This window comes from Salmo salar, chromosome 01 (assembly GCF_965601325.2).
Source record: "Salmo salar chromosome 01, fSalSal1, whole genome shotgun sequence".
NCBI classification, from domain to species: domain Eukaryota; kingdom Metazoa; phylum Chordata; class Actinopteri; order Salmoniformes; family Salmonidae; genus Salmo; species Salmo salar.
Window position 1 is genome coordinate 148094992 of NC_138291.1, and position 26612 is coordinate 148121603.

Here is a 26612-nt window from a genome sequence, read left to right on the forward strand (position 1 = left end):
ACAGTTGATAGACAACTTTAGCATTGTTCCAAACATAGACTACCGGTGTCCTCTTTTTTAACAATAGCCTGTATAGAAATCAAAAAGTCTAGAGTGCTGCATGTTCTGTTGTGGTATTAAAAAATATTCTGCTTGTCTCCAGTCATGTAACTTCACATAAAATCGCATGAACTGAGTTAATAAAAAGCAATTTTTTCCTTGACCGAAAATAAGGAGATAGATTCATGCAGTGCTTTTATTATATTGGATATCTTTTCACCCCTACCCTTGTCCGCGGTGGTCTGTGAATCCACAACCTTCTGGCTACTTTCGCAATGTAATGCATACAAAAAGAAGAAAAGTTTATAAAATTGGATATCTAAGGCTCTCAAATGGGTTTCACAACGGTATCGTAGCACTAAGATAATCTTCTGTCCATTTAGTGCCAATGGAATTAAGATGATCTTAGTGCCACGATGCTTTTGGTAAACCCAGCCCTGGTCTAAACCTAGGAGTGAGGGTAACTCAGTGGTGGAAAAAGTACTCAAATTTCATACTTGAGTAAAAGTTAAGATACCTTTAATAGAAAATTAATCAAGTAAAAGTGAAAGTCACCTAGTAAAATACTACTTGAGTAAAAGTCTAAAAGTATTTGGTTTTAAATATACTTAAGTATCAAAAGTAAATGGAATTGCTAAAATGTACTTAAGTATCAAAAGTAAAAGTTGAAATCCTTTCAAATTCCTTATTAAGCAAACCAGAGGGCACAATTTGATTGTTGTTTTTTTATTGCTAGATAGCCAGGGGCACACTCCAACACTCAGACATCATTTACAAATTAAGCATTTGTGTTTAGTGAGTTGGCCAGATCAGAGGCAGTAGGGATGATCAGGGATGTTCTTCTGATAAGTGTGTGAATTGGACCATTTTCCTGTAAAAATGTAACAAGTACTTTTGGGTAAAGTACATATACCCCCAAAAACGAAATAACTAGTACTTTAAAGTATTTTTACTGAAGTACTTTACACCACTGGGTAACCTGTAGGCATGTTCTCTGCTATCCACTTTATGTTTAAATTATTATTTTGGGTATAGGGGAGGGTCACTTGTTTGTTTTTTCAAGTGTTCAGGGAGGGTCAGGTAAAAATATATTTTAATGAAGGGAGGGCCACCATTTTCATGTCAGAGAGGTCCGATTTTCTCCCGGTATCGCTCATTAGAAATCAAGTTCCTTCCTGTGTACAGTAGCCCTCATTAATCCTCAATGTTAGCACAACATTTGTGAATTTACCTTCCGAATCGAGTGCGTAGGCGATACAGGGTTAGCAGAATAGTGTTTTGGGAAGACGATCGAGATAGAAAGAAAAGAGGTGTATCATCTGAGCCCATAACATCAATCTGAGCCCATAAACCAGTAGGGCAGTAATTTTACAGAGCCACCTGCAGACTAAACGGTTGTTTCTACTGCTGCAGCTCTGCCTGACACACACAAGCACACGCACATACACACGCGCGCAATCACGGGCGCACGCTCGCATCAGATTGCACACTGTAATGACAGCCCGGATTCCTCTGGTCTCCCTCAGAATACGACGCTTCCTCTTGATGTTTGTGGCAAGGCAGCTATGAGGGCATCTTGAAAGGGGGATCATTCTTTTTGTATCAAAATGTAGACTTTATTTAACTTTTCATCCTGCCTTTAGCGTTTTCTTTATTTGGTGTATTGCTGTTGTGGATAAAACCATAGCACAAAAATATGAGTTTTGTGCGTGGGATATTTTTTTCCTTACGTCAAAAATAGCCTACATTCATGCGTAACTTAAACGCAATTCTGAATATAACTACAAAAGTTAACTAATCGTGGATGTAGTCATGGGGGTAAACTTGAATTTGCGATATCTAAACCATTAACGTTTGGATGAATTGTTTAGCATGAGAGCAGGTGAGTCAGTCTTCGTGTTTGTCTAGTGAGGCGACGCGCGCATTGCCCACGGATAGAACGAAGCCAAGTGTTGGAGAACGGTGAACGGCGCGGTGAACGGCGCAGTGATCAGCGGTGATCTGTGCTGGGGATTACGCCTCCGAACACTGGGGAAAAGCCAGGCACGCCGATATGGGTGAGTGGATACAGTCTGATTTTTAACGAGACTACTTTTCATTTTGATAAATGAATAACCAATTACACACAAAAACTGTGGGTTGTTTGGTTGACCCAACTACTGGGTTGCAGGCGTTGGGTCACTTAGTTGGGTTGCTTTCTTTAAAAAGAGCAAGGTTGGGTTGTTGATGTTGGGTTATAGTGATATGACACAGCAGGTCAGATCAGAAAACTGGCAGTGTCGTTTAGTAGGGGCGTGGCTTTCACATAGTTATTTTTAGCCACCCGTGAGAGTAAATGTAATTCCTGTTCATCAGTTTGTTGTATAGTTATCACACGTTAAGGTTGAACGTTTACATTTTTGTATCTTCAATGAGCCTTACAGAAGTTTGAGTTCCCTAAAACCCTTTGTAAGTCTCATTGTTGGGATACAACAAGGTGGCAGACCTTATTATGCATTAAAGGTAGCATACCTTATTATAATATGTAATAAATAATCATAATATTCTCGAGGAATATGGCAAATACAACAAAACTGAACAATTTACATGTGCAGTATCCAAACATATTATGATGAATAGGAATTACATTTACTCTCATGGGTGGCCAATAAGATCGAACTGAAAGCCACGCCCCTAATAAGCCATGCATCCTGGAAATAACCTAATGATATCATAAAAAAGACCCAGCTGCTAGTTCCATCCAGCATGAATGTAAAAAATGTTGTTCTCTTTGGCACATGGCAAAATGTGTAGAATTGCAGGAAGTTAGGGGGCGGCTTGTGGGGGCACCTCACCAAACTGCGCTATGCCACTGGGTAACAGCACACTGAGTGGTATGAGATGACTATATCATTATCAACATTTGTAGCATAATCGACAACATAATATGCACCATATATACCACTGCTTTTAAAATATGAATGTGTTTCTCCTGGTTTTAATTGGAAGGCTATAGGTGTGATGCACTTGTTTATAGATCATTGGCTGTTGCTAATAGATTAACTTAATGATGTATTTACTTATATTTACTTATGCATGGGTTATTCACTAGTGTATTGTGAACAGTTGTTGAGAAATTCTCATTTTAGAAAACTGTAAGTTTTATTATCACACCAATGTGTTGCTCTGCTCTGCCCTTCACTGCATGAGGATTCCAATTGTGAGATGCCGGTATGGTCTCATTAAATTCAACAGAAAATTGAATCGTTTTTTTGCCCTCTGCCCCCTATAGTCATCCAATGTTGACCTAGCTGATGAGCCATTCCTGCCAGTCTGCAGTGAGGCAGGACCCCGGCGGGTTAAACCCAATTACTGCTTCACATATCGACTCCTTTAATCAGTGACTAGATATAGATTTCTCAACTGCTGCAGGCCACATCACTAAGTTGAGTATAGCTCCTCAGTATGGATAACAATGGAGACGGAGTCAGACAGTGGCTTCAAGGCCCTGAATTCATACCAATACCATGGCTAGCTTCTCTGATGGGATATTTCATTCCTACTGATACCTGTTCGTCAAAATGTAAGCTCCGGTTATCTGACATTAAGGGCAGAACAATACCTGTCTCTTTTGGAGATTCAGAGTGGCCTAGTGTCCTTTTCGCCCAGTCCCATGACACTTGTTCCCGTTATCTAAATGTTATGCACATGTGCTACACAAAAAAACTTTGTCACTGATATTCACACGTGAAACCTTTACTCTTCAGTTAACACACACACACTCTCTCTGTCGCCATCATAAATACCACTCTCTCCAACAAACATACACACTGCTTCCAACTTTAAATATGTTAGGCACCAAACAGAAAGTAAGAAGCACCAGAAAGAGAGAGATTTTTGATATAGTTAGGCCTATGTGAATCCTACCTTTTCAAACACATCTCATGAGTAGCAGACCCTTTTTCTTTCTTCCTGTGCCAATCAAATGTGCCTGGACATACTGTCAAGTTACCAGGTTGTTAGCTAGCTAGGTAACATGACTGAACAACATTGTTTGTTATCAAAACAATAACAAACGGCCGGGATTAGTTTAAAACGGCCCTCTACATGTTTTGTGAAATGACATCAAATGCGCACGAAGTCGCGAAGTAAGAAAAAAAAGGTAGCTCTGGTAATATGAGTCATATTCTTTTTACCGTTTGATCTACAAACAAGCTGTTTTCTTTGATGTAAAGCTGCAAGCATGACTGTCGTGAAGTGGTTTTTCCTCTCTGGCACTACTGGGTGAAAGCGAACTTGCAAAGCCTATCTGACTGGCAGGTGCTCTTGGTTATTATACCAGGGAAATGATATACAATCAGTGGTGTAAAGTACTTTAAGTAAAACGTTTTTTGGAATATCTGTACTTTACTATTTATATTTTGGCAACTTTTACTTTACTGGTATTCCTAAAGAAAATAATGTACTTTTTACTCCATACATTTTCCATGACACCCAAAAGTACTTGTTACATTTTGATAGGAAAATGGTCCAATTCACATCAAGAGAACATCCCTGGTCATCCCTACTGCCTCTGATCTGACGGACTCACTAAACACAAATTCTTCGTTTGTTAATTATGTCTGAGTGTTGGAGTGTGCCCCTGGCTATCCATCAATAAAAAAACAACAATCAAATTGTGCTGTCTGGTTTGCTTAATATAAGGACTTTGACATGGTTTCTACTTTTACTTTTGATACTTAAGTACATTTTAGCAATTCCATTTACTTTTGATACTTAAGTATATTTTAAACCAAATACTTTCAGACATTTTGTATTTTACTGGATGACTTTTACTTTTACTTGAGTCATTTTCTATGAAGTTATCTTTACTTTTACTCAAGTATGAAAATGGAGTATTTTTCCACCACTGTATACAATGAGTCAACTTTGCTCGCTCTGCATGATGCTCCAATGTATTGAATGTACAGTACATACAGTGGGGCAAAAAAGTATTTAGTCAGCCACCAATTGTGCAAGTTCTCCCACTTAAAAAGATGAGAGGCCTGTAATTTTCATCATAGGTACACGTAAACTATGACAGACAAAATGAGAATTTTCTTTCCAGGAAATCACATTGTAGGATTTTTAATGAATTTATTTGCAAATTATGGTGGAAAATGTATTTGGTCACCTACAAACAAGCAAGATTTCTGGCTCTCACAGACCTGTAACTTCTTCTTTAAGAGGCTCCTCTGTCCTCCACTCGTTACCTGTATTAATGGCACCTGTTTGAACTTGTTATCAGTATAAAAGACACCTGTCCACAACCTCAAACAGTCACACTCCAAACTCTACTATGGCCAAGACCAAAGAGCTGTCAAAGGACACCAGAAACAAAATTGTAGACCTGCACCAGGCTGGGAAGACTGAATCTGCAATAGGTAAGCAGCTTGGTTTGAAGGAATCAACTGTGGGAGCAATTATTTGGAAATGGAAGACATACAAGACCACTGATAATCTCCCTCGATCTGGGGCTCCACGCAAGATCTCACCCCGTGGGGTCAAAATGATCACAAGAACGGTGAGCAAAAATCCCAGAACCACACGGGGGGACCTAGTGAATGACCTGCAGAGAGCTGGGACCAAAGTAACAAAGCCTACCATCAGTAACACACTACGCCGCCAGGGACTCAAATCCTGCAGTGCCAGACGTGTCCCCCTGCTTAAGCCAGTATATGTCCAGGCCTGTCTGAAGTTTGCTAGAGAGCATTTGAATGATCCAGAAGAGGATTGGGAGAATGTCATATGGTCAGATGAAACCAAAATAGGACTTTTTGGTAAAAACTCAACTCGTCGTGTTTGGAGGACAAAGAATGCTGAGTTGCATCCAAAGAACACCATACCTACTGTGAAGCATGGGTGGAAACATAATGCTTTGGGGCTGTTTTTCTGCAAAGGGACCAGGACGACTGATCCGTGTAAAGGAAAGAATGAATGGGGCTATGTATCGTGAGATTTTGAGTGAAAACCTCCTTCCATCAGCAAGGGCATTGAAGATGAAACGTGGCTGGGTCTTTCAGCATGACAATGATCCCAAACACACCGCCCGGGCAATGAAGGAGTGGCTTCGTAAGAAGCATTTCAAGGTCCTGGAGTGGCCTAGCCAGTCTCCAGATCTCAACCCCATAGAAAATCTTTGGAGGGAGTTGAAAGTCCGTGTTGCCCACCGACAGCCCCAAAACATCACTGCTCTAGAGGAGATCTGCATGGAGGAATGGGCCAAAATACCAGCAACAGTGTGTGAAAACCTTGTGAAGACTTACAGAAAACATTTGACCTGTGTCATTGCCAACAAAGGGTATATAACAAAGTATTGAGAAACTTTTGTTATTGACCAAATACTTATTTTCCACCATAATTTGCAAATAAATTCATTAAAAATCCTACAATGTGATTTCCTGGATTTTTTCTCTTCTCATTTTGTCTGTCATAGTTGAAGTGTACCTATGATGAAAATTACAGGCCTCATCTTTTTAAGTGGGAGAACTTGCACAATTGGTGGCTGACTAAATACTTTTTTGCCCCACTGTATGTAACAACAGAAGACTCATCATGGTCTGCATCCCCCCTCGCCATCACGCCTAAATTATATTTTAAAAACTGATGAAGGAATAGATGTGCAGGAAGAGTGGACGGAGAGAAGCAGGTGAGTGGTGGCTGGAAGGAAATGCGGCTGGCAGATTACACCTGCCACACGTGATAAGCGTATGATAGTGAAGTGGATATTATTGGACCGGCGAGTACAAGTGACTAGTTAGTGGCTGTTGCTTAAATTTGTAAATAAAACTGACTTTCTAAACATTTTATAACAGGCGCCAGCGGCTTCTTTAGATCGGTAGGGCATATGATACCACCAGAAATGTGGTAGTGTCATATGAAATGGTACTAGGTATCCTAAAATGTTGTATCATGGGGTTTTGGTACCATGATAGTACCGTGGTACTGGTATACCGTGAAAATGACATGGGAGTACTTTAGGCTAGTGGGTATCCTAGAAATAAGGAGTTACACTTGATTCGCCTCGTCAGAGCTTTTTGGTAGAAAGACAGTTGGACTGAAATCCAACAAATAATCCAACTAATTGATTCTATATACAGTTGAAGTTGTAAGTTTACATACATCTTAGCCAAATACATTTAAACTTAGTTTTTCACAATTCCTGACATTTAATCCAAGTAAAAATTCCCTGTCTTAGGTCAGTTAGGATCACCACTTTATTTTAAGAATGTGAAATGTCAGAATAATAGTAGAGAGTGATGTATTTCAGCTTTTCTTTCATCACATACCCAGTGGGTCAGAAGTTTACATACACTCAATTAGTATTTGGTAGCATTGCCTTTTAAATTGTTTACTTGGGTCAAACGTTTTGGGTAGCCTTCCACAACCTTCCCACAATAAGTTGGGTGAATTTTGGCCCATTCCACATGACAGAACTGGTGTAACTAAGTCAGGTTTGTAGGCCTACTTGCTCCCACACGCTTTTTCAGTTCTGCCCACACATTTTCTATAGGATTGAGGTCAGGGCTTTGTGATGGCCACTCCAATACCTTGACTTTGTTGTCCTTAAGCCATTTTGCCACAACTTTGGAAGTGTGCTTGGGGTCATTGTCCATTTGGAAGACCCATTTGCGACCAAGCTTTAACTTCCTGACTGATGTCTTGAGATGTTGCTTCAATATATCCACATAATTTTCCTCCCTCATGATGCCATCTATTTTGTGAAGTACACCAGTCCCTCCTGCAGCAAAGCACCGCCACAACGTGATGCTGCCACCCCCGTGCTTCACAGTTGGGATGGGGTTCTTCGGCTTGTAAGCCTCCCCATTTTTACTCCAAACATAACAATGGTCATTATGGCCAAACAGTTCTATTGTTGTTTCATCAGACCAGAGGACATTTCTCCAAAAAGTACGATCTTTATCCCCATGATCAGTTGCAAACCGGCTTCTTCTTTGCTGAGCGGCATTTGAGGTTATGTCGATATAGGACTTGTTTTACTGTGGATATAGATACTTTTGTACCTGTTTCCTCCAGCTTCTTCACAAGGTCCTTTGCTGTTGTTCTGGGATTGATTTGCACTTTTCACACCAAAGTACGTTCATCTCTAGGCGACAGAAGGCGTCTCCTTCTTGAGCGGTATGATGGCTGCGTGGTCCCATGGTGTTTATATTTGCGTACTATTGCTTGTACTGATGAACGTAGTACCTTCAGGCGTTTAAAAATTGCCCCCAATGATGAACCAGACCTGTGGAGGTCTACAATTGTTTTTCTGAGGTCTTGGCTGATTTCTTTTGGTTTTTCCATGATGTCAAGCAAAGAGGCACTGAGTTTGAAGGTAGGCCTTGAAATACATCCACAGATACACCTCCAATTGACTCAAATGATGTCAATTAGCCTATCAGAAGCTTTCCAAGCTGTTTAATGGCACAGTCAACTTAGTGTATGTAAACTTCTGACCCACTGAAATTGTGATACAGTGAAATAATCTGTCTGTAAACAATTGTTGTGAAAATTACTTGTGTCATGAACAAAGTAGGTGTCCTAACCGACTTGCCAAAACTATAGTTTGTTTATGAGACATTTGTGGAGTGGTTGAAAATACGAGTTTCAATGACTCCAACCTAAGTCTATGTTAACTTCTGACTTCAACTGTAGCTAGTAGGACTGAAAAACGTTCATAAATGTTCTTGCTTTGCTTTGTATGAGTTCTGAATGCTGCATCGGATCCTGAATCATAATGAGATAAATCAATTAATGAGTTACAGTTGTTTTTGTTTAACCTTTATTTTACCCTTGAGATGAATAATCTTTTTCGGTTGAGAGTATATAAAGCCCCTTCCTTTCTATTTAACTGTGACGGAACAAAGTAAAACAGTTGTACTACCTTCCACTTTAAATCCCATCCTTTACCCAATTAATGTCAGACTTTGAAATGCACAGATCCATAGATGCAGGCACTGGCATGGTTTTCCCTCTCAAGGGCCTCTTTAGAATTTGTGGGGTGGGACATTAACATTTAAGAACAATTAGCATTTTATTGGTGGCTTTTAGATACAAATGATGACAGATAGGTGATAGAGATCATTGGGGCTATAAGATGACATGGTCTAATCACCAGCTTTCTTTGATGTAGAATGGTTTGTCTGTGGCTGTGTCTGTCGGCTGCCATGCTAATTTATTTGTTGCTTGCTCATTGTGCTTGTTAATCGGCCAGACATGAGCGCTTGTAAGACAGAGTAGATCCATGCTAAATCCCCTTTGCCTTGCATGTTTACTAAAACAAGACATGCAAGAACTGCTCTCAGCTTCATTGAGACCTGGGATCACATCTGGCTTAATGTAGCCACTTACTTAATCTCCTCCTGGATAAAGATATGTAAAGATACTTTATTTTATGAAAATATGTAAGACTTTTTGTTTGGGAATTCAAAGCAACAATGGAGAGGACTATTTTTGGTTAGTTTAAATGGTTTAGGGTGGCAGGTAGCTTAGCGGTTAAGAGTGTTGGGCCAGTAACTGAAAGGTCACTGGTTTGAATCCCTAAGCCGACTATGTGAAAAATCTGTCTGTGCCCTTGAGCATGGCACTTAACCATAATTGCGCCTGTAAGTCACTCTGTATAAGAGTGTCTACTAAAATGTAAACATGTATTTCTAATTATTTACATTTCAAAAGCGTGGTTGAAAAAAGTCAATATGACTAACCAGGCTATCAAACAGAGTTACTTCCATGGTTAGGCCTTATTTACAGGCTGCACCAGAGATAGTCGCTGTCCACTGTAATGTGGTGCTGAACATCAGAATTCTGTCAATAGTTTCAATTGTGCTGAATCTCCTATCACTGCTATTACAGCTTGTTTCCTGTGACAAAGTGACACGCCCTGACCGTAGAGAGACCTTTTATTTCTCTATTTGGTTAGGTCAGGGTGTGATTTGGGTGGGCATTCTAGATTTTCTATTTCTTTGTTGGCCGGGTATGATTCCCAATCAGAGGCAGCTGTCTATCGTTGTCACTGATTGGGGATCATACTTAGGCAGCCCTTTTCCCACCTGTGATTGTGGGATCTTGTTTTGGTACTGAGCTTATGCCCTACTGAACATTACGTTTTCGTTTTCGTTTTGTATTTATTTTGTTTTTTTGTTTCGGTGTTCATCTAATAAATATGATGTACGCTTACCACGCTGCACCTTGGTCTCCTTCAAACAACGAACGTAACACAAAGATACCACACACTTAAAGCAAACAGGTATACAGTGCCTTCGCAAAGTCTTCAGACCCCTTGACTTTTTCCACATTTTGTTAGGGTACAGCCTTATTCGAAAATTGATTAATAGATTTTTTCCCCTTATCAATCTACACACAATACCTCATAATGACAAAGCAATAGCAGGTTTTTAGATTTTTTTTGCTAATTTATAAAAATAAAAAAAAACGGAAATATCAAATTTACATAAGTATTCAGACTCTTTACTCAGTACTTTGTTCAAGCACCTTTGGCAGCGATTAGAGCCTTGAGTCTGATGTTACAAGCTTGGCACATCTGTATTTGGGGACTTTCTCGCAATCTTCTCTGCAAGCTCTGTCAGGTTGGATGGGGAGTGTTGCTGCCCATTTATTTTCAGGTCTCTCCAGAGATGTTCGATTGGGTTCAAGTCAGGGCTCTGACTGGGCCACTCAAGAACATTCAGAGACTTGTCCAGAAACCACTCCTGCGTTGTCTTGGTTGTGTGCTTACGGTCGTTGTCCTGTTGGAAGGTGAACCTTCTCCCCAGTCTGAGGTCCTGAGCACTCTGGAGCAGGTTTTTATCAAGGATCTCTCTGTACTTTGCTCCGTTCATCTTTGCCTCAATCCTGACTAGTCTCCCAGTCCGTGCCGCTGAAAAACATCCCCACAGCATGATGCTGCCACCACCATGCTTCTCCATAGGGATGGTGCCACGTTTCCTCCAGCTATGACACTTGACATTCAGGCCAAAGAGTTCAATCTTGGTTTCATCAGACCAGAGAATCTTGTTTCTCATGGTCTGAGAGTCTTTACCTGCCTTTTGGCAAACTCCAAGTGGGCTGTTGTGCCTTTTATTAAGGAGTGGCTTCTGTCTGGCCACTACCATAAAGGCCTGATTGGTGGAGTGCTGCAGAGCTGTTTGTCCTTCTGGAAGGTTCTCCCATCTCCACAGAGGAATTCTAGAGCTCTGTCAAGACAAGCAACACTGAAGCATGCATGATATGACCAGCTGTTCCGGATGACTATGTGATCACACTCTCCGTAACCAATATGAGCAAGACCTTTAACCAGGTGAACATTCACAATGCCATGGAGCCAGATCGATTACCAGGACATGTACTCAGAGCATGCGCGGACCAACTGGCAAGTGTCTTCAACCTCTACCAGACCGATTCTGTAATATCTACATGTTTCAAGCAGACCACCAAAGTCCCTGTGCCAAAGAAAGTGAAGGTAACCTCCCAAAATGACCCACTCAATTCGCATACTGTTCCAACAGATCCACAGATGACGCAATCTCAATCGCACTCAGCACTGCCCTTTCCCACCTGGACAAAAGGAACACCGATGTGAGAATGCTGTTAATTGACTACTGCTCAGCGTTCAACACCATAGTGCCTTAAAAGCTCATCACTAAGCTAAGGACCCTGGGAATAAACACCTCTGTCTACAACTGGATCCTGGACTTCCTGACGGGCCGCCCCTAGGTGGTAATGGTAGGCAACAACACATCTGCCACGCTGATCCTCAACATTGGGGCCCCTCAGGGGTGCGTGCTTAGTCCCCCCCCCCCCCCCCCCCCCCCTGTACTCCCTGTTCACTCACGACTGCGTGGCCAAGTACGACTCCAACACCATCATTAAGTTTGCTGACGACACAACAGTGGTAGGCCTGATCATAGAAAACTATGAGACAGCCTATAGGGAGGAGATCAGAGACCTGACAGTGTGGTGCCAGGACAACCTCTCCCTCAACCTGATCAAGACAAAGGAGCTGATCATGGACTACAGGAAACGGAGGGCCGAACACGCCCTCATTCACATCATCAGGACTGTTGTGGAGCAGGTCCAGAGTTTAAAGTTCATTGGTGTCCTCATCCCCAACAAACTATAATGGTCAGTCGGGAAGAGGGCACGACATCACCTTTTCCCCCTCAGGAGACTGAAAAGATTTGGCATGGTTCCCCAGATCCTGACCCCAGATCACGGTAAGGTCTGAAACCAACAGGCTCAGAGACAGTTTCTATTTGAAAAGCCATCAGACAGCAGAACACTTGAACTGGACTGACCACCTGCTCTGATTCGTATACACGACTAATAAAACTTAACTTGAACTTTAAAAAAGTTGTTGGCTCAACTGCAAGTCTGTTCATCAATAGTAAGCGATGAAATCCTAGAATTATCTACAATCCTTTAATCAGAAGATTATATTAGCTAATCAGCACTTAATGCCCATAATTGTGCAGTTTAATCTTGACATTATCTCTTAACGCTTGAGTTATCTACTTGGTATGAAATACCGGAAAATATTGCTTTCCTTATTTAAAATAAATAATTTAGAAAAATAGACCCAAAACTATACCGTTATATAATATGCACTGGAAAACACTAATCAGCACAGTTGAGACATAGGAAAAGACGAAGTAAAATGCAAACTTGTCTCCTCCCCAAAAATGTTCTTGAAGAGAGCACATAAGACAGCTCTTGCTCTTCTCTTGAGCCTTCCCTGATATTTTTTCTCAAATAATTTAATATGCTTTGTTAATCCATTCCCCGGCCTCCCACTCTGATCCCAGGGATGTGTGTGGGTTGGCCTCTCTCCCTCAGTTCTGCATCAGAGACGTACCAAATCTGCCTCATTCCAGCCAAAGATATGAACACAGAGTAATTGAGGTTAAGGATGTTTGTCCTCATTTCATTTAAGGCTCTAATTTATGTACTGTAATCCAGGATGAATTTCTCTCACAATTACTGTCTCTCTGATAATGATTAGCAGCAGTATCCTGTTGCCACCAGTAACTAGCTCCTATATTGTACATCTACAGCTGTTGCTGTGTTATAGCTTTATCTCCTCTACCTCTGCCTCCACTTCCACTGCCTTTGCTGCTACACTTCTGCTAGCTCTACCTATAAAATAAGCTTTTATCATAAATCAGTCGATTTTATGCTGCTCCCTGCTTCCACTGTGAACTTTACAGCTCTCTCCCATTTCTAAATAAATGTGTGTAAAATAATGGGTTTTAAGTGTGTAAGGGGTACTTCATTTCAATATTGCAATTTCAGTGTGACCAATTAATCTGTGTTGCATGATGGCAGTCCTGCATCGGTAATATGTCACGAACCTCTATGGCTTGAAAGTCTTTTTAATTGTATGTGTGTTAAATCTGAGTGAACACACTCAATATTGCAGTATATCACGTATAGTGTTACTAAGCCAGAGCTTGGCTCAGCACTAATACATACAGCGCCTTCGGAAAGTATTCAGGCACCTTGACTTTTTCCACATTTTGTTACGTTACACCCTTATTCTAAAATATATGAAATTGTTTTTTTCCCATCAATCTACATACAATACCCAATAATGACAAAGCAAAAACAGGTTTGTAGAAATATTTACTAATTTATTAAAAATTAATAACAGAAGTATTACATTTACACAAGTATTCAGACCCTTTACTCAAAACTTTGTTGAAGCACCTTTGGCAGCGATTACAGCATTGAGTCTTCTTGGGTATGACGCGACAAGCTTGGCACACCTGTATGTGATGAGTTTCTCCCATTCTTCTCTGCAGATCCTCTCAAGCTCTGTCAGGCTGGATGGGGAGCGTTGCTGCACAGCTATTTTCAGGTCTCTCCAGAGATGTTTGATCAGCTTCAAGTCTGGGCTCTGGCTGGGCCACTCAAAGACATTGAGAATCAGTTTTTGAAGCCACTCCTGCATTGTCTTGGCTGTTTGCTTAGGGTCGTTGTCCTGTTGGAAGGGGAACCTTCGCCCCAGTCTGAGGTCCTGAGCACTTGGAGCAGGTGTTCATCAAGGATCTTTCTGTACTTTGCTCTGTTCATCTTTGCCTCGATCTTGACAAGTCTCCCAGTCCCTGCCGCTGAAAAACATCCCCACAGCATGATGCTGCCACCACCATGCTTCACCATAGCGATGGTGCCAGGTTTCCTTCAGACGTGACGATTGGCATTCATGCCAAAGAGTTTTTGGCAAACTCCAAGCTGGCTGTCATGCACCTTTTACTGAGTGGCTTCCGTCGGGCCACTCTACCATAAAGGCCTGATTGGTGGAGTGCTGCAGAGCTGTTTGACCTTCTGGAAGGTTCTCCCATCTCCACAGAGGAACTCTAGAGCTCTGTCAGAGTGACCATCAGGTTCTTGGTCACCTCCCTGACCAAGGCCCTTCTCCACATATTGCTCAGTTTGGCTGGGCGTCCAGCTCTAGGAAGAGTCTTGGTGTTTCCAAACTTCTTCCATTTAAGAATGATGGAGGCCACTTTGTTCTTGTGGTCCTTCAATGTTGCAGACATTTTTTGGTACCCTTCCCCAGATCTGTGCCTCGACACAATCCTATCTCGGAGCTCTAAGGACAATTCCTTTGACCTCATGGCTTGGTTTTTGCTCTGACATGCACTGTCAACTGTGGGACCTTATATAGACAGGTGTGTGCCTTTCCTGGATCATGTCCAAACAATTGAATTTACCACAGGTGGACTGTAATCAAGTTATAGAAACATCTCAAGGATGATCAATGGAAACAGGATGCACCTGAGCTCAATTTTAAGTCTCATAGCAAAGGGTCTGAATACTTATGTAAATAAGCTATTTAATTTTTTTTAAATAAATGTGCAAAAAATATAAAAACCTGTGTGTGTTTATTGCTGAGGAAAATGTTTTATTTTAATACATTTTAGAATAAGGCTGTAACATAACAAAATGTGGAAAGGTCAAGGGGTCTGAATACTTTCTGAAGGCAATGTACTATAAGCTCTCTGCTCCTGTGTCCAAGGAGACACTATCAATGTTGAAAGAATAAGTCTAGACTATAGATTCTCTTGCATCTATTCCTTATCCACTTGTTGAGTTGCAAAATGTACTATAAAGGTTGTGTTTGTTCTTGGCGTTTTACCTTTACAAGGAGAGGTTAATTCCTCCATTTTGTTTGTCTTTGAAGCCCCTAACTCCCATGTCCCTTGGTAACCCCACCTCTAGTAATTACCTAATATAGAGGAGAGCATGTTTCCATGTAGGTAGCAGCTCAGCGTAGAATACCAAAGATGTTCTATTCACTGACGTTGAAGTGTTTTAATGAGCGCAGACATACAATTTGATTATCTTCTTCTTAATTTCAAAGACACATTAGAATAAAACATCTTGAGCTATGTTATCTTGAGATTGCACTACTAGCAATGGGGAAAGAAAATGTAATGTCCTTATGGATTTCCCCATTGCTAGTAGTGCAATATCCTTATGGATTTCTACTTATTAAGGAAACCTATTACTGAGAGTGATTGAATAGGGAGGGCCCTATGTATTTTGCACATTCCATACCATACCGTACCTGACCCATGCTCTATGCTGAGGGCTTAGGCTATATGTCATATTATTTGGTTCTCTGAAGTGCTCCACGGTGCAGCTCTCCCGGGGCTGGCCACTCTGCTCACATGGGCACTCTGGGTAATAGCCTTTGCGTCAGCCCACCACAAGAGCACTGTGCATTCAAATGAAATATAAACTTGTCGCTCCGCCAAGGAAGACGACAGCTGACTCTGCCATGGCTGCCAGAATCCAACCCAGTCTTATGAAAGGGCCAGCCTCTTAGACGATTTTAAATGAGTTGCTTTTAAATGAACTAACCTTGGAGGAGCTCGATGCCATCAATGTATTTTAGCAACAGAGAGAAGCGGGTGGAATTTGGATAGATTTTTATCTGCAGTGCAACCCTGAGGTGGTAGCTATGCTTACACCAGAACCTTGTTTCATGCCTTCGACTTTGTAAAGAAGGTTCTGTGGAATATACTACCATTATGCAACGACCTTGAAGTAGAACATTGTTGTTGAAAATTACATTAGAATAAGTTGAGCTGTCAGTGTTCATAATTTTATGATATTTTCCTCTCAATGATGTTTGTAGCAGAATTAGAGCATTGGGAGGCACATGCTCAATTTGTTCATTCTGAAATCAGATTTAAAAGTAACTTTAGTCTATAAGTGTAGCATTACAACATTGGATAGAGAGGGTACCAGATAAAACCTTTGGCTGGGGGTATTTTATGTAATGATAATGTTAGCTAAGCATTGTAATGAATATAAAATAAGTTTGTTTGTGCTCCTGTGTGTTTGTTTGTGTGTGTGCTCTATTGTTTGTGTGCTCTTGTGTGTCTGTAAGTAATTGTAGTCCTTTGTCATTGCACCTCTCATGTTCTTTTTTAATTCCCCTTGGTATGCCTACAGAGGCAGGCAATGGCATAACAATTTGTTTACTCTATTTATCTCACAGGCTTGTTGATTCATCTCTGTTTAAGTGATTTCTAGAGAGTATTGGCCCCACATTGGGAAGGGGAATCCTGGCAGGCCCTATATTATGTCAGATCTATATGAGGGGGAAAATCAGGTTACGTCTGAACAGTACGCCATGTTTAATGACCAGTAATGGCCACGTCTCTCTGCCTGGCGCTCTTTAAAAGCCCCGAGGGAGCACAATAAAGACACTTCCACTGGGTTTTATCGCTCCGCGTCCGTTCGGAGATCTATGTTGAGCCGATGCGTGCTAATCAGCATAGCCGTCTTGCGAAGTCATCAATGAGCCCGAAGCACGAGAGACTGGTCCGCCCCCAGATAATATGTAACACCTGGAGAATTTCCCTCGTGGTTGAAATATGTCCAGATGTGTGTCTATTGATTTACCCCTTATAGCATAGGCCTTTATTGAGAGGCACGTGTGCTAATGCAAGCCACCAAATCATCTGTAAGTTATTTCATGGAAGAGAGGGTTCTCTATAGGCTCATTGAGGGATCTGCTAACTGTTCCAGTGAGATTACCGTTTAGGTAAGTGATGAGTCTAAATTGCAATGGATGCTTGGCCGGCTCTGTCGGTGTACTCTTAATAAAGGTGAGGGTGCTGGCTTTGCATACTGTATCAGTTTGAGGACCTCAGAGCTTAATTTACACACAGTAGCTTGAATCATAATTTCATGAACTGGAAGAAGTATTGCAAGCTGGATGATTTTTCTCTCTCAGAGGTGTTTTTTCTGCAACTATGAGCCAGAGAGTTATGGGAGTAATGGGTTTAATTTTGGAAACTCGTGTTTGAAAGCCAGGCTCAGAATATCAGGGTAATTCTGGGCTCAAATGGGTCACTTATGGGCTCAAATGATCAATTACAGCCTCAAAATGGATGCTGATAATTTTCTGACCATACTTGTTAAGGTGTGACGTTTAAATGGATTTGGGATCGTTAACGTTTACAAAAAAAATCACAAAACTGCACTGTGATTTAAATTCTGTGAAAAAAATTGATCACAAAACTGCCACTAACAGGTCTTCATCATCATCACAAAGGCAATTTAAAAAAAAATTTTTTTACAAATACCTAATGCAAAAATACTATAGGCCTAAGTAGGAGGAGTAATGAATCTTTCAAATGATCAATTATTCATCATCATTAACAGTTGGAAAAATGGCAGAGAGTAAGACAGGGAAGTCACAGCAGTGAAATCCTCTATGGCAATACTTTTAGAAGTTAAATGAGAAAGTGATGAAATGAGTTGGAATTGAGCTAGTGTGGCAGCAGGCTACAGGTGCAATGTTGAAAGGGAGGCAACGTGAGACCCAAATCGTTGCTGGCAGCAGTGTGATAAGGGACGGAGTGAGAAAATCACAGTGCTGATTGCAGTTGATATGCAGCCATTGTCAATGGTAGAGGATGTCAGCGTCAATACCCTAATGGTATATAGACTGCAAGATGCCATGTAAAAAAAAAAAAAAAAACGTGATGGCCTGGATGGAGAAATTGTACAATGATTGCTCTGCAAGTACAAAACGCGAGCTCTCAAACACCATACGTGGCATTAACAACAGATGGTTGGACGTCTATAAACACGCCATCATACATCACTGCAATGAGCCATCACATTGATGAGAAGTGGGACTGAAGTCCCATGTACTGAGAACGTGGAGGAGAGGCACACAACAGAGAACCTAAAACGGCATTAATTATATTGTTGCTGAGTAGGTCGGGTATAGCAGTAAGGTGAGCACCGTCTGGTTGGTAGCCTGGACTGCGGTAGATTTGAACTGCATCGCCCCCTAGCGGTCATACGCAGGACTATATCTGAATTGTGCATTCACATCATTTTATGATGGTAGTTGAAATGGCAAGACATTTTTTACATTTGTCACAACCCTAATACTTGTTTGTCAGAGTTTAAACATGAATGGCAACTGAAATCCATAACCAAAGGACTGTGAGATGAAAGATAAAACAAGGCCAGAGTTTTTTTTTCTAGATCAGGGGATTAGTTAGTGGGCTTGGCAATGGGCACGGTCAACCTGTCGGCGAGGCAGAATTTGAGAGAATTTTTGAGATCCCCATTTTGTCGGTGTAGACAATTTTTTTACATTTTTTTTGCCACTTTTCAGAAATGTTCTACATTTCTCCATGGATCTGAGATAAATTTGACGTTTTAAAATGAATTTCCTGCAATTCTACACATTTTGCCATTGAACTGAGAGAAAATGTTGCAGTTTTATTCAAGCTAATTTCCTGCGATTCTATCCCTTTTGCCATGGCGAATGCTGTGTTATTTTGCTCAAACGCAATAACATACTGCTAAATTTGTCATTATCTCTAACTGTCTAGCTTTTATTTTAGTGATTGTTAGTTCTCAAAGATTATATATATTTTTTTAAATATTTAGGTCCTTTACCTTTTAGTCGTTTAAGTTTACACTAAAAGTTTTTCTGTCCCGAAAATGTATTTCTAAAGTATGTATATACTAAACAAAAATAGAAATGCAACATGTAAAGTGCTGGTTCTATTTCATGAGCTCACATAAAAAAATACCAGAAATGTTCCATATGAACAAAAAAGCTTATTTCTCTAAAATTTTGTGCACAGATTTGTTTACATCCCTGTTAGTGAGCATTTCTCCTTTGCCAAGGTAATCCATTTTATCTGTGGCAAATCAAGAAACTGATTAAACAACAGGATAATTACACAGGTGCACCTTGTGCTGGGGACAAGAAAAGGTCACTCTAAAATGTGCAGTTTTGTCACACCACACAATGCCACAGATGCCTCAAGTTTTGAGGGAGCATGCAAGTGTCATGCTAACTGTGTGAATGTCCACCAGAGCTGTTGCCAGATAATTGAATGTTAATTTCTCTACCATAAGCCGCCTCCAACGTCATTTTAGAGAATTTGGCAGTACGTCCAACCGGCCTCACAACCGTAGACCACGAGTACCCACGCCAGCCCAGCACCTTCAGATCTGGCTCCTTCAACTGCGGCATCGTCTGAGACCAGCCACCCGGATGAAACTGTGGGTTTGCACAACAAAATAATTTCTGCACAAACTGTCAGAAACCTTCTCAGGGAAGCTCATCCTCACTAGGGTCTTGACCTGACTGCAGTTTGGCGTTATGACCGACTTCTTCAGTGGGCAAATGCTCAACTTCGATGGTCACTGGCATGCTGGAGAAGTGTGTTCCCCACGGATTAATCCCAGGTTCAACAGACAGACGGCGTGTATGGCGTTGTGTGGGCGAGTGGTTTGCTGATATCAACGTTGTGAACAGAGTGCAACATGGTGGCAGTGTGGTTATGGTATGGGCAGGCATAAGCCACAGACAACAAACAAAATGGTATTTTACCGAGGGCAATTTGAGTGAACAGAAATACCATGACGAGATACTCAGGCCCGTTGTTGTGCCAGTCATCCGCCACCATCACCTCATGTTTCAGCATGATAATGCACAGCCCCATGCCGCAAGGATATGTACAGTCGTGGCCAAAAGTTTTGAGAATGACACAAATATTAATTTCCACAAAGTTTGCTGCTTCAGTGTCTTTAGATATTTTGGTCAGATGTTACTATGGAATACTGAAGTATAATTACAAGCATTTCATAAGTGTCAAAGGCTTTTATTGACAATTACATGAAGTTGATGCAAATAGTCAATATTTGCAGTGTTGACCCTTCTTTTTCAAGACCTCTGCAATCCACCCTGGCATGCTGTCAATTAACTTCTGGGCCACAACCTGACTGATGGCAGCCCATTCTTGCATAATCAATGCTTGGAGTTTGTCAGAATTTGTGGGGTTTTGTTTGTCCACCTGCCTCTTGAGGATTGACCACAAGTTCTCAATGGGATTAAGGTCTGGGGAGTTTCCTGGCCATGGACCCAAAATATCAATGTTTTGGTCCCCGAGCCACTCAGTTGTCACTTTTGCCTTATGGCAAGGTGCTCCATCATGCTGGAAAAGTCATTGTTTATCACCAAACTGTTCCTGGATGGTTGGGAGAAGTTGCTATCTGAGGATGTGTTGGTACCATTCTTTATTCATGGCAGTGTTCTTAGGCAAAATTGTGAGTGAGCCCACTCCCTTGGCTGAGAAGCAACCCCACACATGGATGAGGGACTTTGCAATTCATCTGATCACTCTTCATAACATTCTGGAGGGTATGCAAATTGCCATCATACAAACTGAGGCAGCAGACTTTGTGAAAATTAATATTTGTGTCATTCTGAAAACTTTTGGCCATGACTGTACATAATTCCTAGAAGCTGAAAATGTCCCAGTTCTTCCATGGCCTGCATACTCACCAGACGTCACCCATTGAGCATGTTTGGGATGCTCTGCATTGACGTGTACGACAGCGTGTTCCAGTTCCTGCCAATATCCAGAAACTTCGCACAGCAATGTTGTACTTGATGAAGAGTGGGACAACATTCCACAGGCCAAAATCAACAGCCTGATCAACTCTATGTTAAGGAGATGTGTCCATCTGCATGAGGCGAATGGTGGCCACAGCAGATACTGACTGGTTTTCTGATCCGCGCCCCTACTTTTTTTAGGTATATATTACCAACAGATGCATATCTGTATTCCCAGTCATGTGAAATTCATAGATTAGGGCCTAATGAATTTATTTTAATTGACTGATTTCCTTATATGAACTGTAACTCAGTAAAATCTTACAGTTGTTGCATATTGAATTTATATTTTTGTAAAGTGTATATAAATTCTGTTGCCAGTTTATTAGGAATTGGTACCATCTAGTACCATTTTTTTTTATATATATATATATTGTTGTAATTGTCATTATTACAAATATATATATATATATATTTATTTATTTATTTATTTGTTTGTTTGTTTGTTTGTAATAATGACAATTACAACAATACTGAATGAACACTTTTATTTTAACTTAACATAATACATCAATAAAATCTATTTAGTCTCAAATAAATAATGAAACATGTTCAATTTGGTTTAAATAATGCAAAAACAAAGTGTTGGAGAAGAAAGTCAAATTTCAATATTTGCCATGTAAAAAAGCTCACGTTTAAGTTCCTTGCTCAGAACATGAGAACATTTGAAAGCTGGTGGTTCCTTTTAACATGAGTCTTCAATATTCCCAGGTAAGATGTTTTAGGTTGTAGTTATTATAGGACTATTTCTCTCTATACCATTTGTATTTCATATACCTTTGATTATTGGATGCTCTTATAAGCACTACAGTATTGCCAGCCTGATCTCGGGAGTTGATAGGCTTGAAGTCATAAACTTGCTTGAAGCACAGCGAAGAGCTGCTGGCAAATGCAGGGAAGTGCTGTTTAAATGAATGCTTACAAGCCTGCTGCTGCCTACCACCGCTCAGTCAGACTGCTCTATCAAATCATAGACTTAATTATAATATAATAACACACAGAAATACGAGCCTTAGGTCATTAATATGGTCAAACCCGGAAACTATCATTTCGAATACAAAGCATTTATTCTTTCAGTGAAATACGGAACAGTTCCGTATTTTATCTAACTGGTGGCATCCCTAAGTCTAAATATTGCTGTTACATTGCACAACCTTCAATGTTATGTCATAATTATGTACAATTCTGGCAAATTAATTACGGTCTTTGTTAGGAAGAAATGGTCTTCACACAGTTCGCAACGAGCCAGGCAGCCCAAATTGCTGCATATACCCTGACTGCTTGCACAGAACGCAAGAGAAGTAACACAATTTCCCTAGTTAAAAGAAATCCATGTTAGCAGGCAATATTAACTAAATATGCAGGTTAGAAAATATATACTTGTGTATTGATTTTAAGAAAGGCATTGATGTTTATGGTTAGGTACACATTGGTGCAATGACAGCTCTTTTTTCGAATGCGCTTGTTAAATCATCACCCGATTGGCGAAGTAGGCTGTGATTTGATGATAAATTAACAGGCAGCGCATCGATTATATGCAACGCAGGACAAGCTAGATAAACTAGTAATATGATCAACCACGTGTAGTTAACTAATGATTGTGTTAAGATTGTTTTTTTATAAGATAAGTTTAATGCTAGCTAGCAACTTACCTTGGCTCCTTGCTGCACTCGCGTAACAGGTAGTCAGCTTGCCACACAGTCTCCCTGTGGAGACTGGGTGGCAGGCGCATTCGCGAAGCGCATTCACAGGGTAAGGTGCTAGCTAGCGTTAAACTTATCTTATAAAAAACAATCTTAATTGGTCAATGTAAATGTAATCGGTCAATGTAATCGGCCATAATCGGTGTCCAAAAATGCCAATTACCGATTGTTATGAGAACTTGAAATCATCCCTAATTAATCGGCCAATCCGATTAATCGGTCGACCTCTACGCTGTTGTACTGCACCATTATTTGCCTGTTTGTGACCCGCCTGTTAGCTAGCATGATTCTTGCCTTTCTCCTTCAACCTCTCATCAACGAGCTGTTTTCGCCCACAAGACTGCCGCTGACTGGATGTTTTTTGTTTGCCGTACCATTCTCTGTAAACCCTACACACAGTCGTACGTGAAAGGCCCAGGAGGCCGAAAGTTTCTCAGATACTGGAACCGGCGCACTAGGCCCCGACGATCATACCACACTCAAAGTCGCTTAGGTCACTCATTTTTCCAATTCTAATGTCCAATCGAACAGTAGCTGAATGTCTTGATGCCTGTCTGCAACCCCACACATGAATGATCTCAGGATGCTTTACTGTTGGCATGACACAGGACTGATGGTAGTGCTCACCTTGTTTTCTCCGGACAAGCTTTTTTCCAGATGCCCCAAACAATCGAAAAGGAGATTCATCAGAGAAAATGACTTTACCCCAGTCCTCAGCAGTCCAATCCCTGTACCTTTTGCAGACTATCAGTCTGTCCCTGATGTTTTCCCTGGAGAGAAGTGGCTTCTTTGCTGCCCTTCTTGACACCAGGCCATCATCCAAAAGTCTTCGCCTCACTGTGCGTGCAGATGCACTCACACCTGCCTGCTGCCATTCCTGAGCAATCGCTGTACTGGTGCTGCCCCGATCCTGCAGCTGAATCAACTTTAGGAGACGGTCCTGGCGCTTGCTGGACTTTCTTGGGCGCCCTGAAGCCTTCTTCACAACAATTGAACCGCTCTGCTTTAAGTTATTCATTATTCTTTAAAAAATTCTTTAAGCTTTTTCAAAGTGGTTGTTGATAATTGCTAGTCAACCATTTTCAGGTCTTGACATAGATTGTCAAGTAGATTTAAGTCAAAACTGTTACTCTGCCACGCAGGAACATTCACTGTCTTCTTGGTAAGCAACTCCAGTGTAAATATGGCCTTGTGTTTTAGGCTATTGTCTTGCTGAAAAGTGAATTAATCTCCCAATGTTTGATGGAAAGCAGACAAGCAGATTTTCCTCAAGGATTTTGCCTGTGCTTAGCTCCATTCTGTTTATTTTTTTATACTGAAAAACTCTCCAGTCCTTAATGACTACAAGCATAGCCATAACATGAAACAGCCACCACTATGCTTGAAAATATGGAGAGTGGTACTCAGTTATGTGTTGTATTGGATGTTATGTGTTGGATTGGATTTGCCCCAAACAACATTTTGTATTCAGGACAATAAGTGAATTTCTTTGCCTCATTTTTTGCAGTATTACTTTAATTCCTTGTTGCGAACAAGATGCATGTTTTGGAATATTTGTATTCTGTACAGTATTGCAGAGTAACTACAATTTTGTTGATCCATCCTAATTTTTCTCCTGTTACAGCCATTAAACTATGTAACTGTTTTAAAGTCCTTCCTCTCCGGCATATGAGCTAGGAAGGATGTCTGTATCTTTGTAGTGACTGGGTGTATTGATACACCATCCAAAGTGTAATTAATAACTTCACCAACTTCCATGTCTGCTTATTTTTTTTACCCATCTACCAATCTGTGCTCTTCTTTGCGAGGCATTGAAAAACCACCCTGGTCTTTGTGGTACAGTATGAGTGGGGTACATAGATCTGGTAATCATTTAAAAAGCATATTAAACATTATTATTGCACACATTGTGTCCATGCAACTTATTATGTGACTTGTTAAGCAAATATTTACTCCTGAACTTATTTTAGCATGCCATAACAAAGGTGTTGAATACTTATTGACTCAAGACATTTCATCTTTTCATTTTTTATTAATTTGTACAAATGTGAAAAACTAATAATTCCATTTTGACATGATGGGGAACTTTGTGTAGGCCAGTGACAAAAAAACTAAATTGAATCCATTTTGAATTCAGTCAAGGGGTGTGAATTCAGTCACTCTGACAGAGCAGTATACTATATACAGTGGGGGGAAAAAAGTATTTGATCCCCTGCTGATTTTGTACGTTTGCCCACTGATGAAGAAAGGATCAGTCTATAATTTTAATGGTAGGTTTATTTGAATGGTGAGAGACAGAATAACAACAAAAATATCCAGAAAAACGCATGTCAAAAATGTTAGAAATTGATTTGCATTTTAATGAGGGAAGTAAGTATTTGACCCCCTCTCAATCAGAAAGATTTCTGGCTCCCAGGTGTCTTTTATACAGGTAACGAGCTGAGATTAGGAGCACACTCTTAAAGGGAGTGCTCCTAACCGCAGCTTGTTACCTGTAAAAAAGACATCTGTCCACAGAAGCAATCAATCAATCAGATTCCAAACTCTCCACCATGGCCAAGACCAAAGAGCTCTCCAAGGATGTCAGGGACAAGATTGTAGACCTTCACAAGGCTGGAATGGGCTACAAGACCATCACCAAGCAGCTTGGTGAGAAGGTGACAACATTTGGTGTGATTATTCGCAAATGGAAGAAACACAAAAGAACTGTCAATATCCCTTGGCCTGGGGCTCCATGCAAGATCTCACCTCGTGGGGTTGCAATGATCATGAGAACGGTGAGGAATCAGCCCAGAACTACACGGGAGGATCTTGTCAATGATCTCAAGGCAGCTGGGACCATAGTCACCAAGAAAACAATTGGTAACACACTATGCCGTGAAGGACTGAAATCCTGCAGCGCCCGCGAGGTCCACCTGCTCAAGAAAGCACATATACATGCCTGTCTGAAGTTTGCCAATGAACATCTGAATGATTCAGAGGACAACTGGGTGAAAGTGTTGTGGTCAGATGAGACCAAAATGGAGCTCTTTGGCATCAACTCAACTCGCCGTGTTTGGAGGAGGAGGAATGCTGCCTATGACCCCAAGAACACCATCTCCACCATCAAACATGGAGGTGGAAACATTATGCTTTGGGGGTGTTTTTCTGCTAATGGGACAGGACAACTTCACCGCATTAAAGGGACGATGGACGGGGCCATGTACCGTCAAATCGTGGGTGAGAACATCCTTCCCTCAGCCAGGGCATTGAAAATGGGTCGTGGATAGGTATTCCAGCATGACAATGACCCAAAACACACGGCCAAGGCAACAAAGGAGTGGCTCAAGAAGAAGCAAATGAAGGTCCTGGAGTGGCCTAGCCAGTCTCCAGACCTTAATCCCATAGAAAATCTGTGGAGGGAGCTGAAGGTTCGAGTTGCCAAACGTCAGCCTTGAAACCTTAATGACTTGCAGAAGATCTGCAAAGAGGAGTGGGACAAAATCCCTCCTGAGATGTGTGCAAACCTGGTGGCCAACTACAAGAAACGTCTGACCTTTGTGATTGCCAACAAGTACTAAGTCATGTTTTGCAGAGGGGTGAAATACTTATTTCCCTCATTAAAATGCAAATCATTTTATAACATTTTTGACATGCGTTTTTCTGGATTTTTTTGTTGTTATTCTGTCTCTCACTGTTCAAATAAACCTACCATTAAAATTATAGACTGATCATTTCTTTGCAAGTGGGCAAACGTACAAAATCAGCAGGGGATCAAATACTTTTTTCCCCCCACTGTGTGTGTATGTATGTATGTATGTATGTGTGTGTGTGTGTGTGTGTGTGTGTGTATTTATATGTATGTGTGTGTGTGTGTGTGTGTGTGTGTGTGTGTGTGTATATATATATATATGTATATATATATA

General features: G+C 40.9%; 1 protein-coding gene across 1 annotated transcript in view; it reads left to right on the top strand.

The window, feature by feature from the left end:
* The first annotated feature begins 1434 nt into the window (after positions 1-1434).
* The window catches only part of lrrtm4l1 (leucine rich repeat transmembrane neuronal 4 like 1), a 67413-nt gene continuing 42235 nt past the window's right edge, over positions 1435-26612 (top strand). Inside the window, exon 1 of the mRNA XM_014132218.3 lies at positions 1435-2096. Within this exon, the coding sequence (XP_013987693.1) occupies positions 2093-2096 (4 nt within the window). The 5' untranslated portion in view covers positions 1435-2092. The remainder of the gene's footprint in view (positions 2097-26612) is intronic.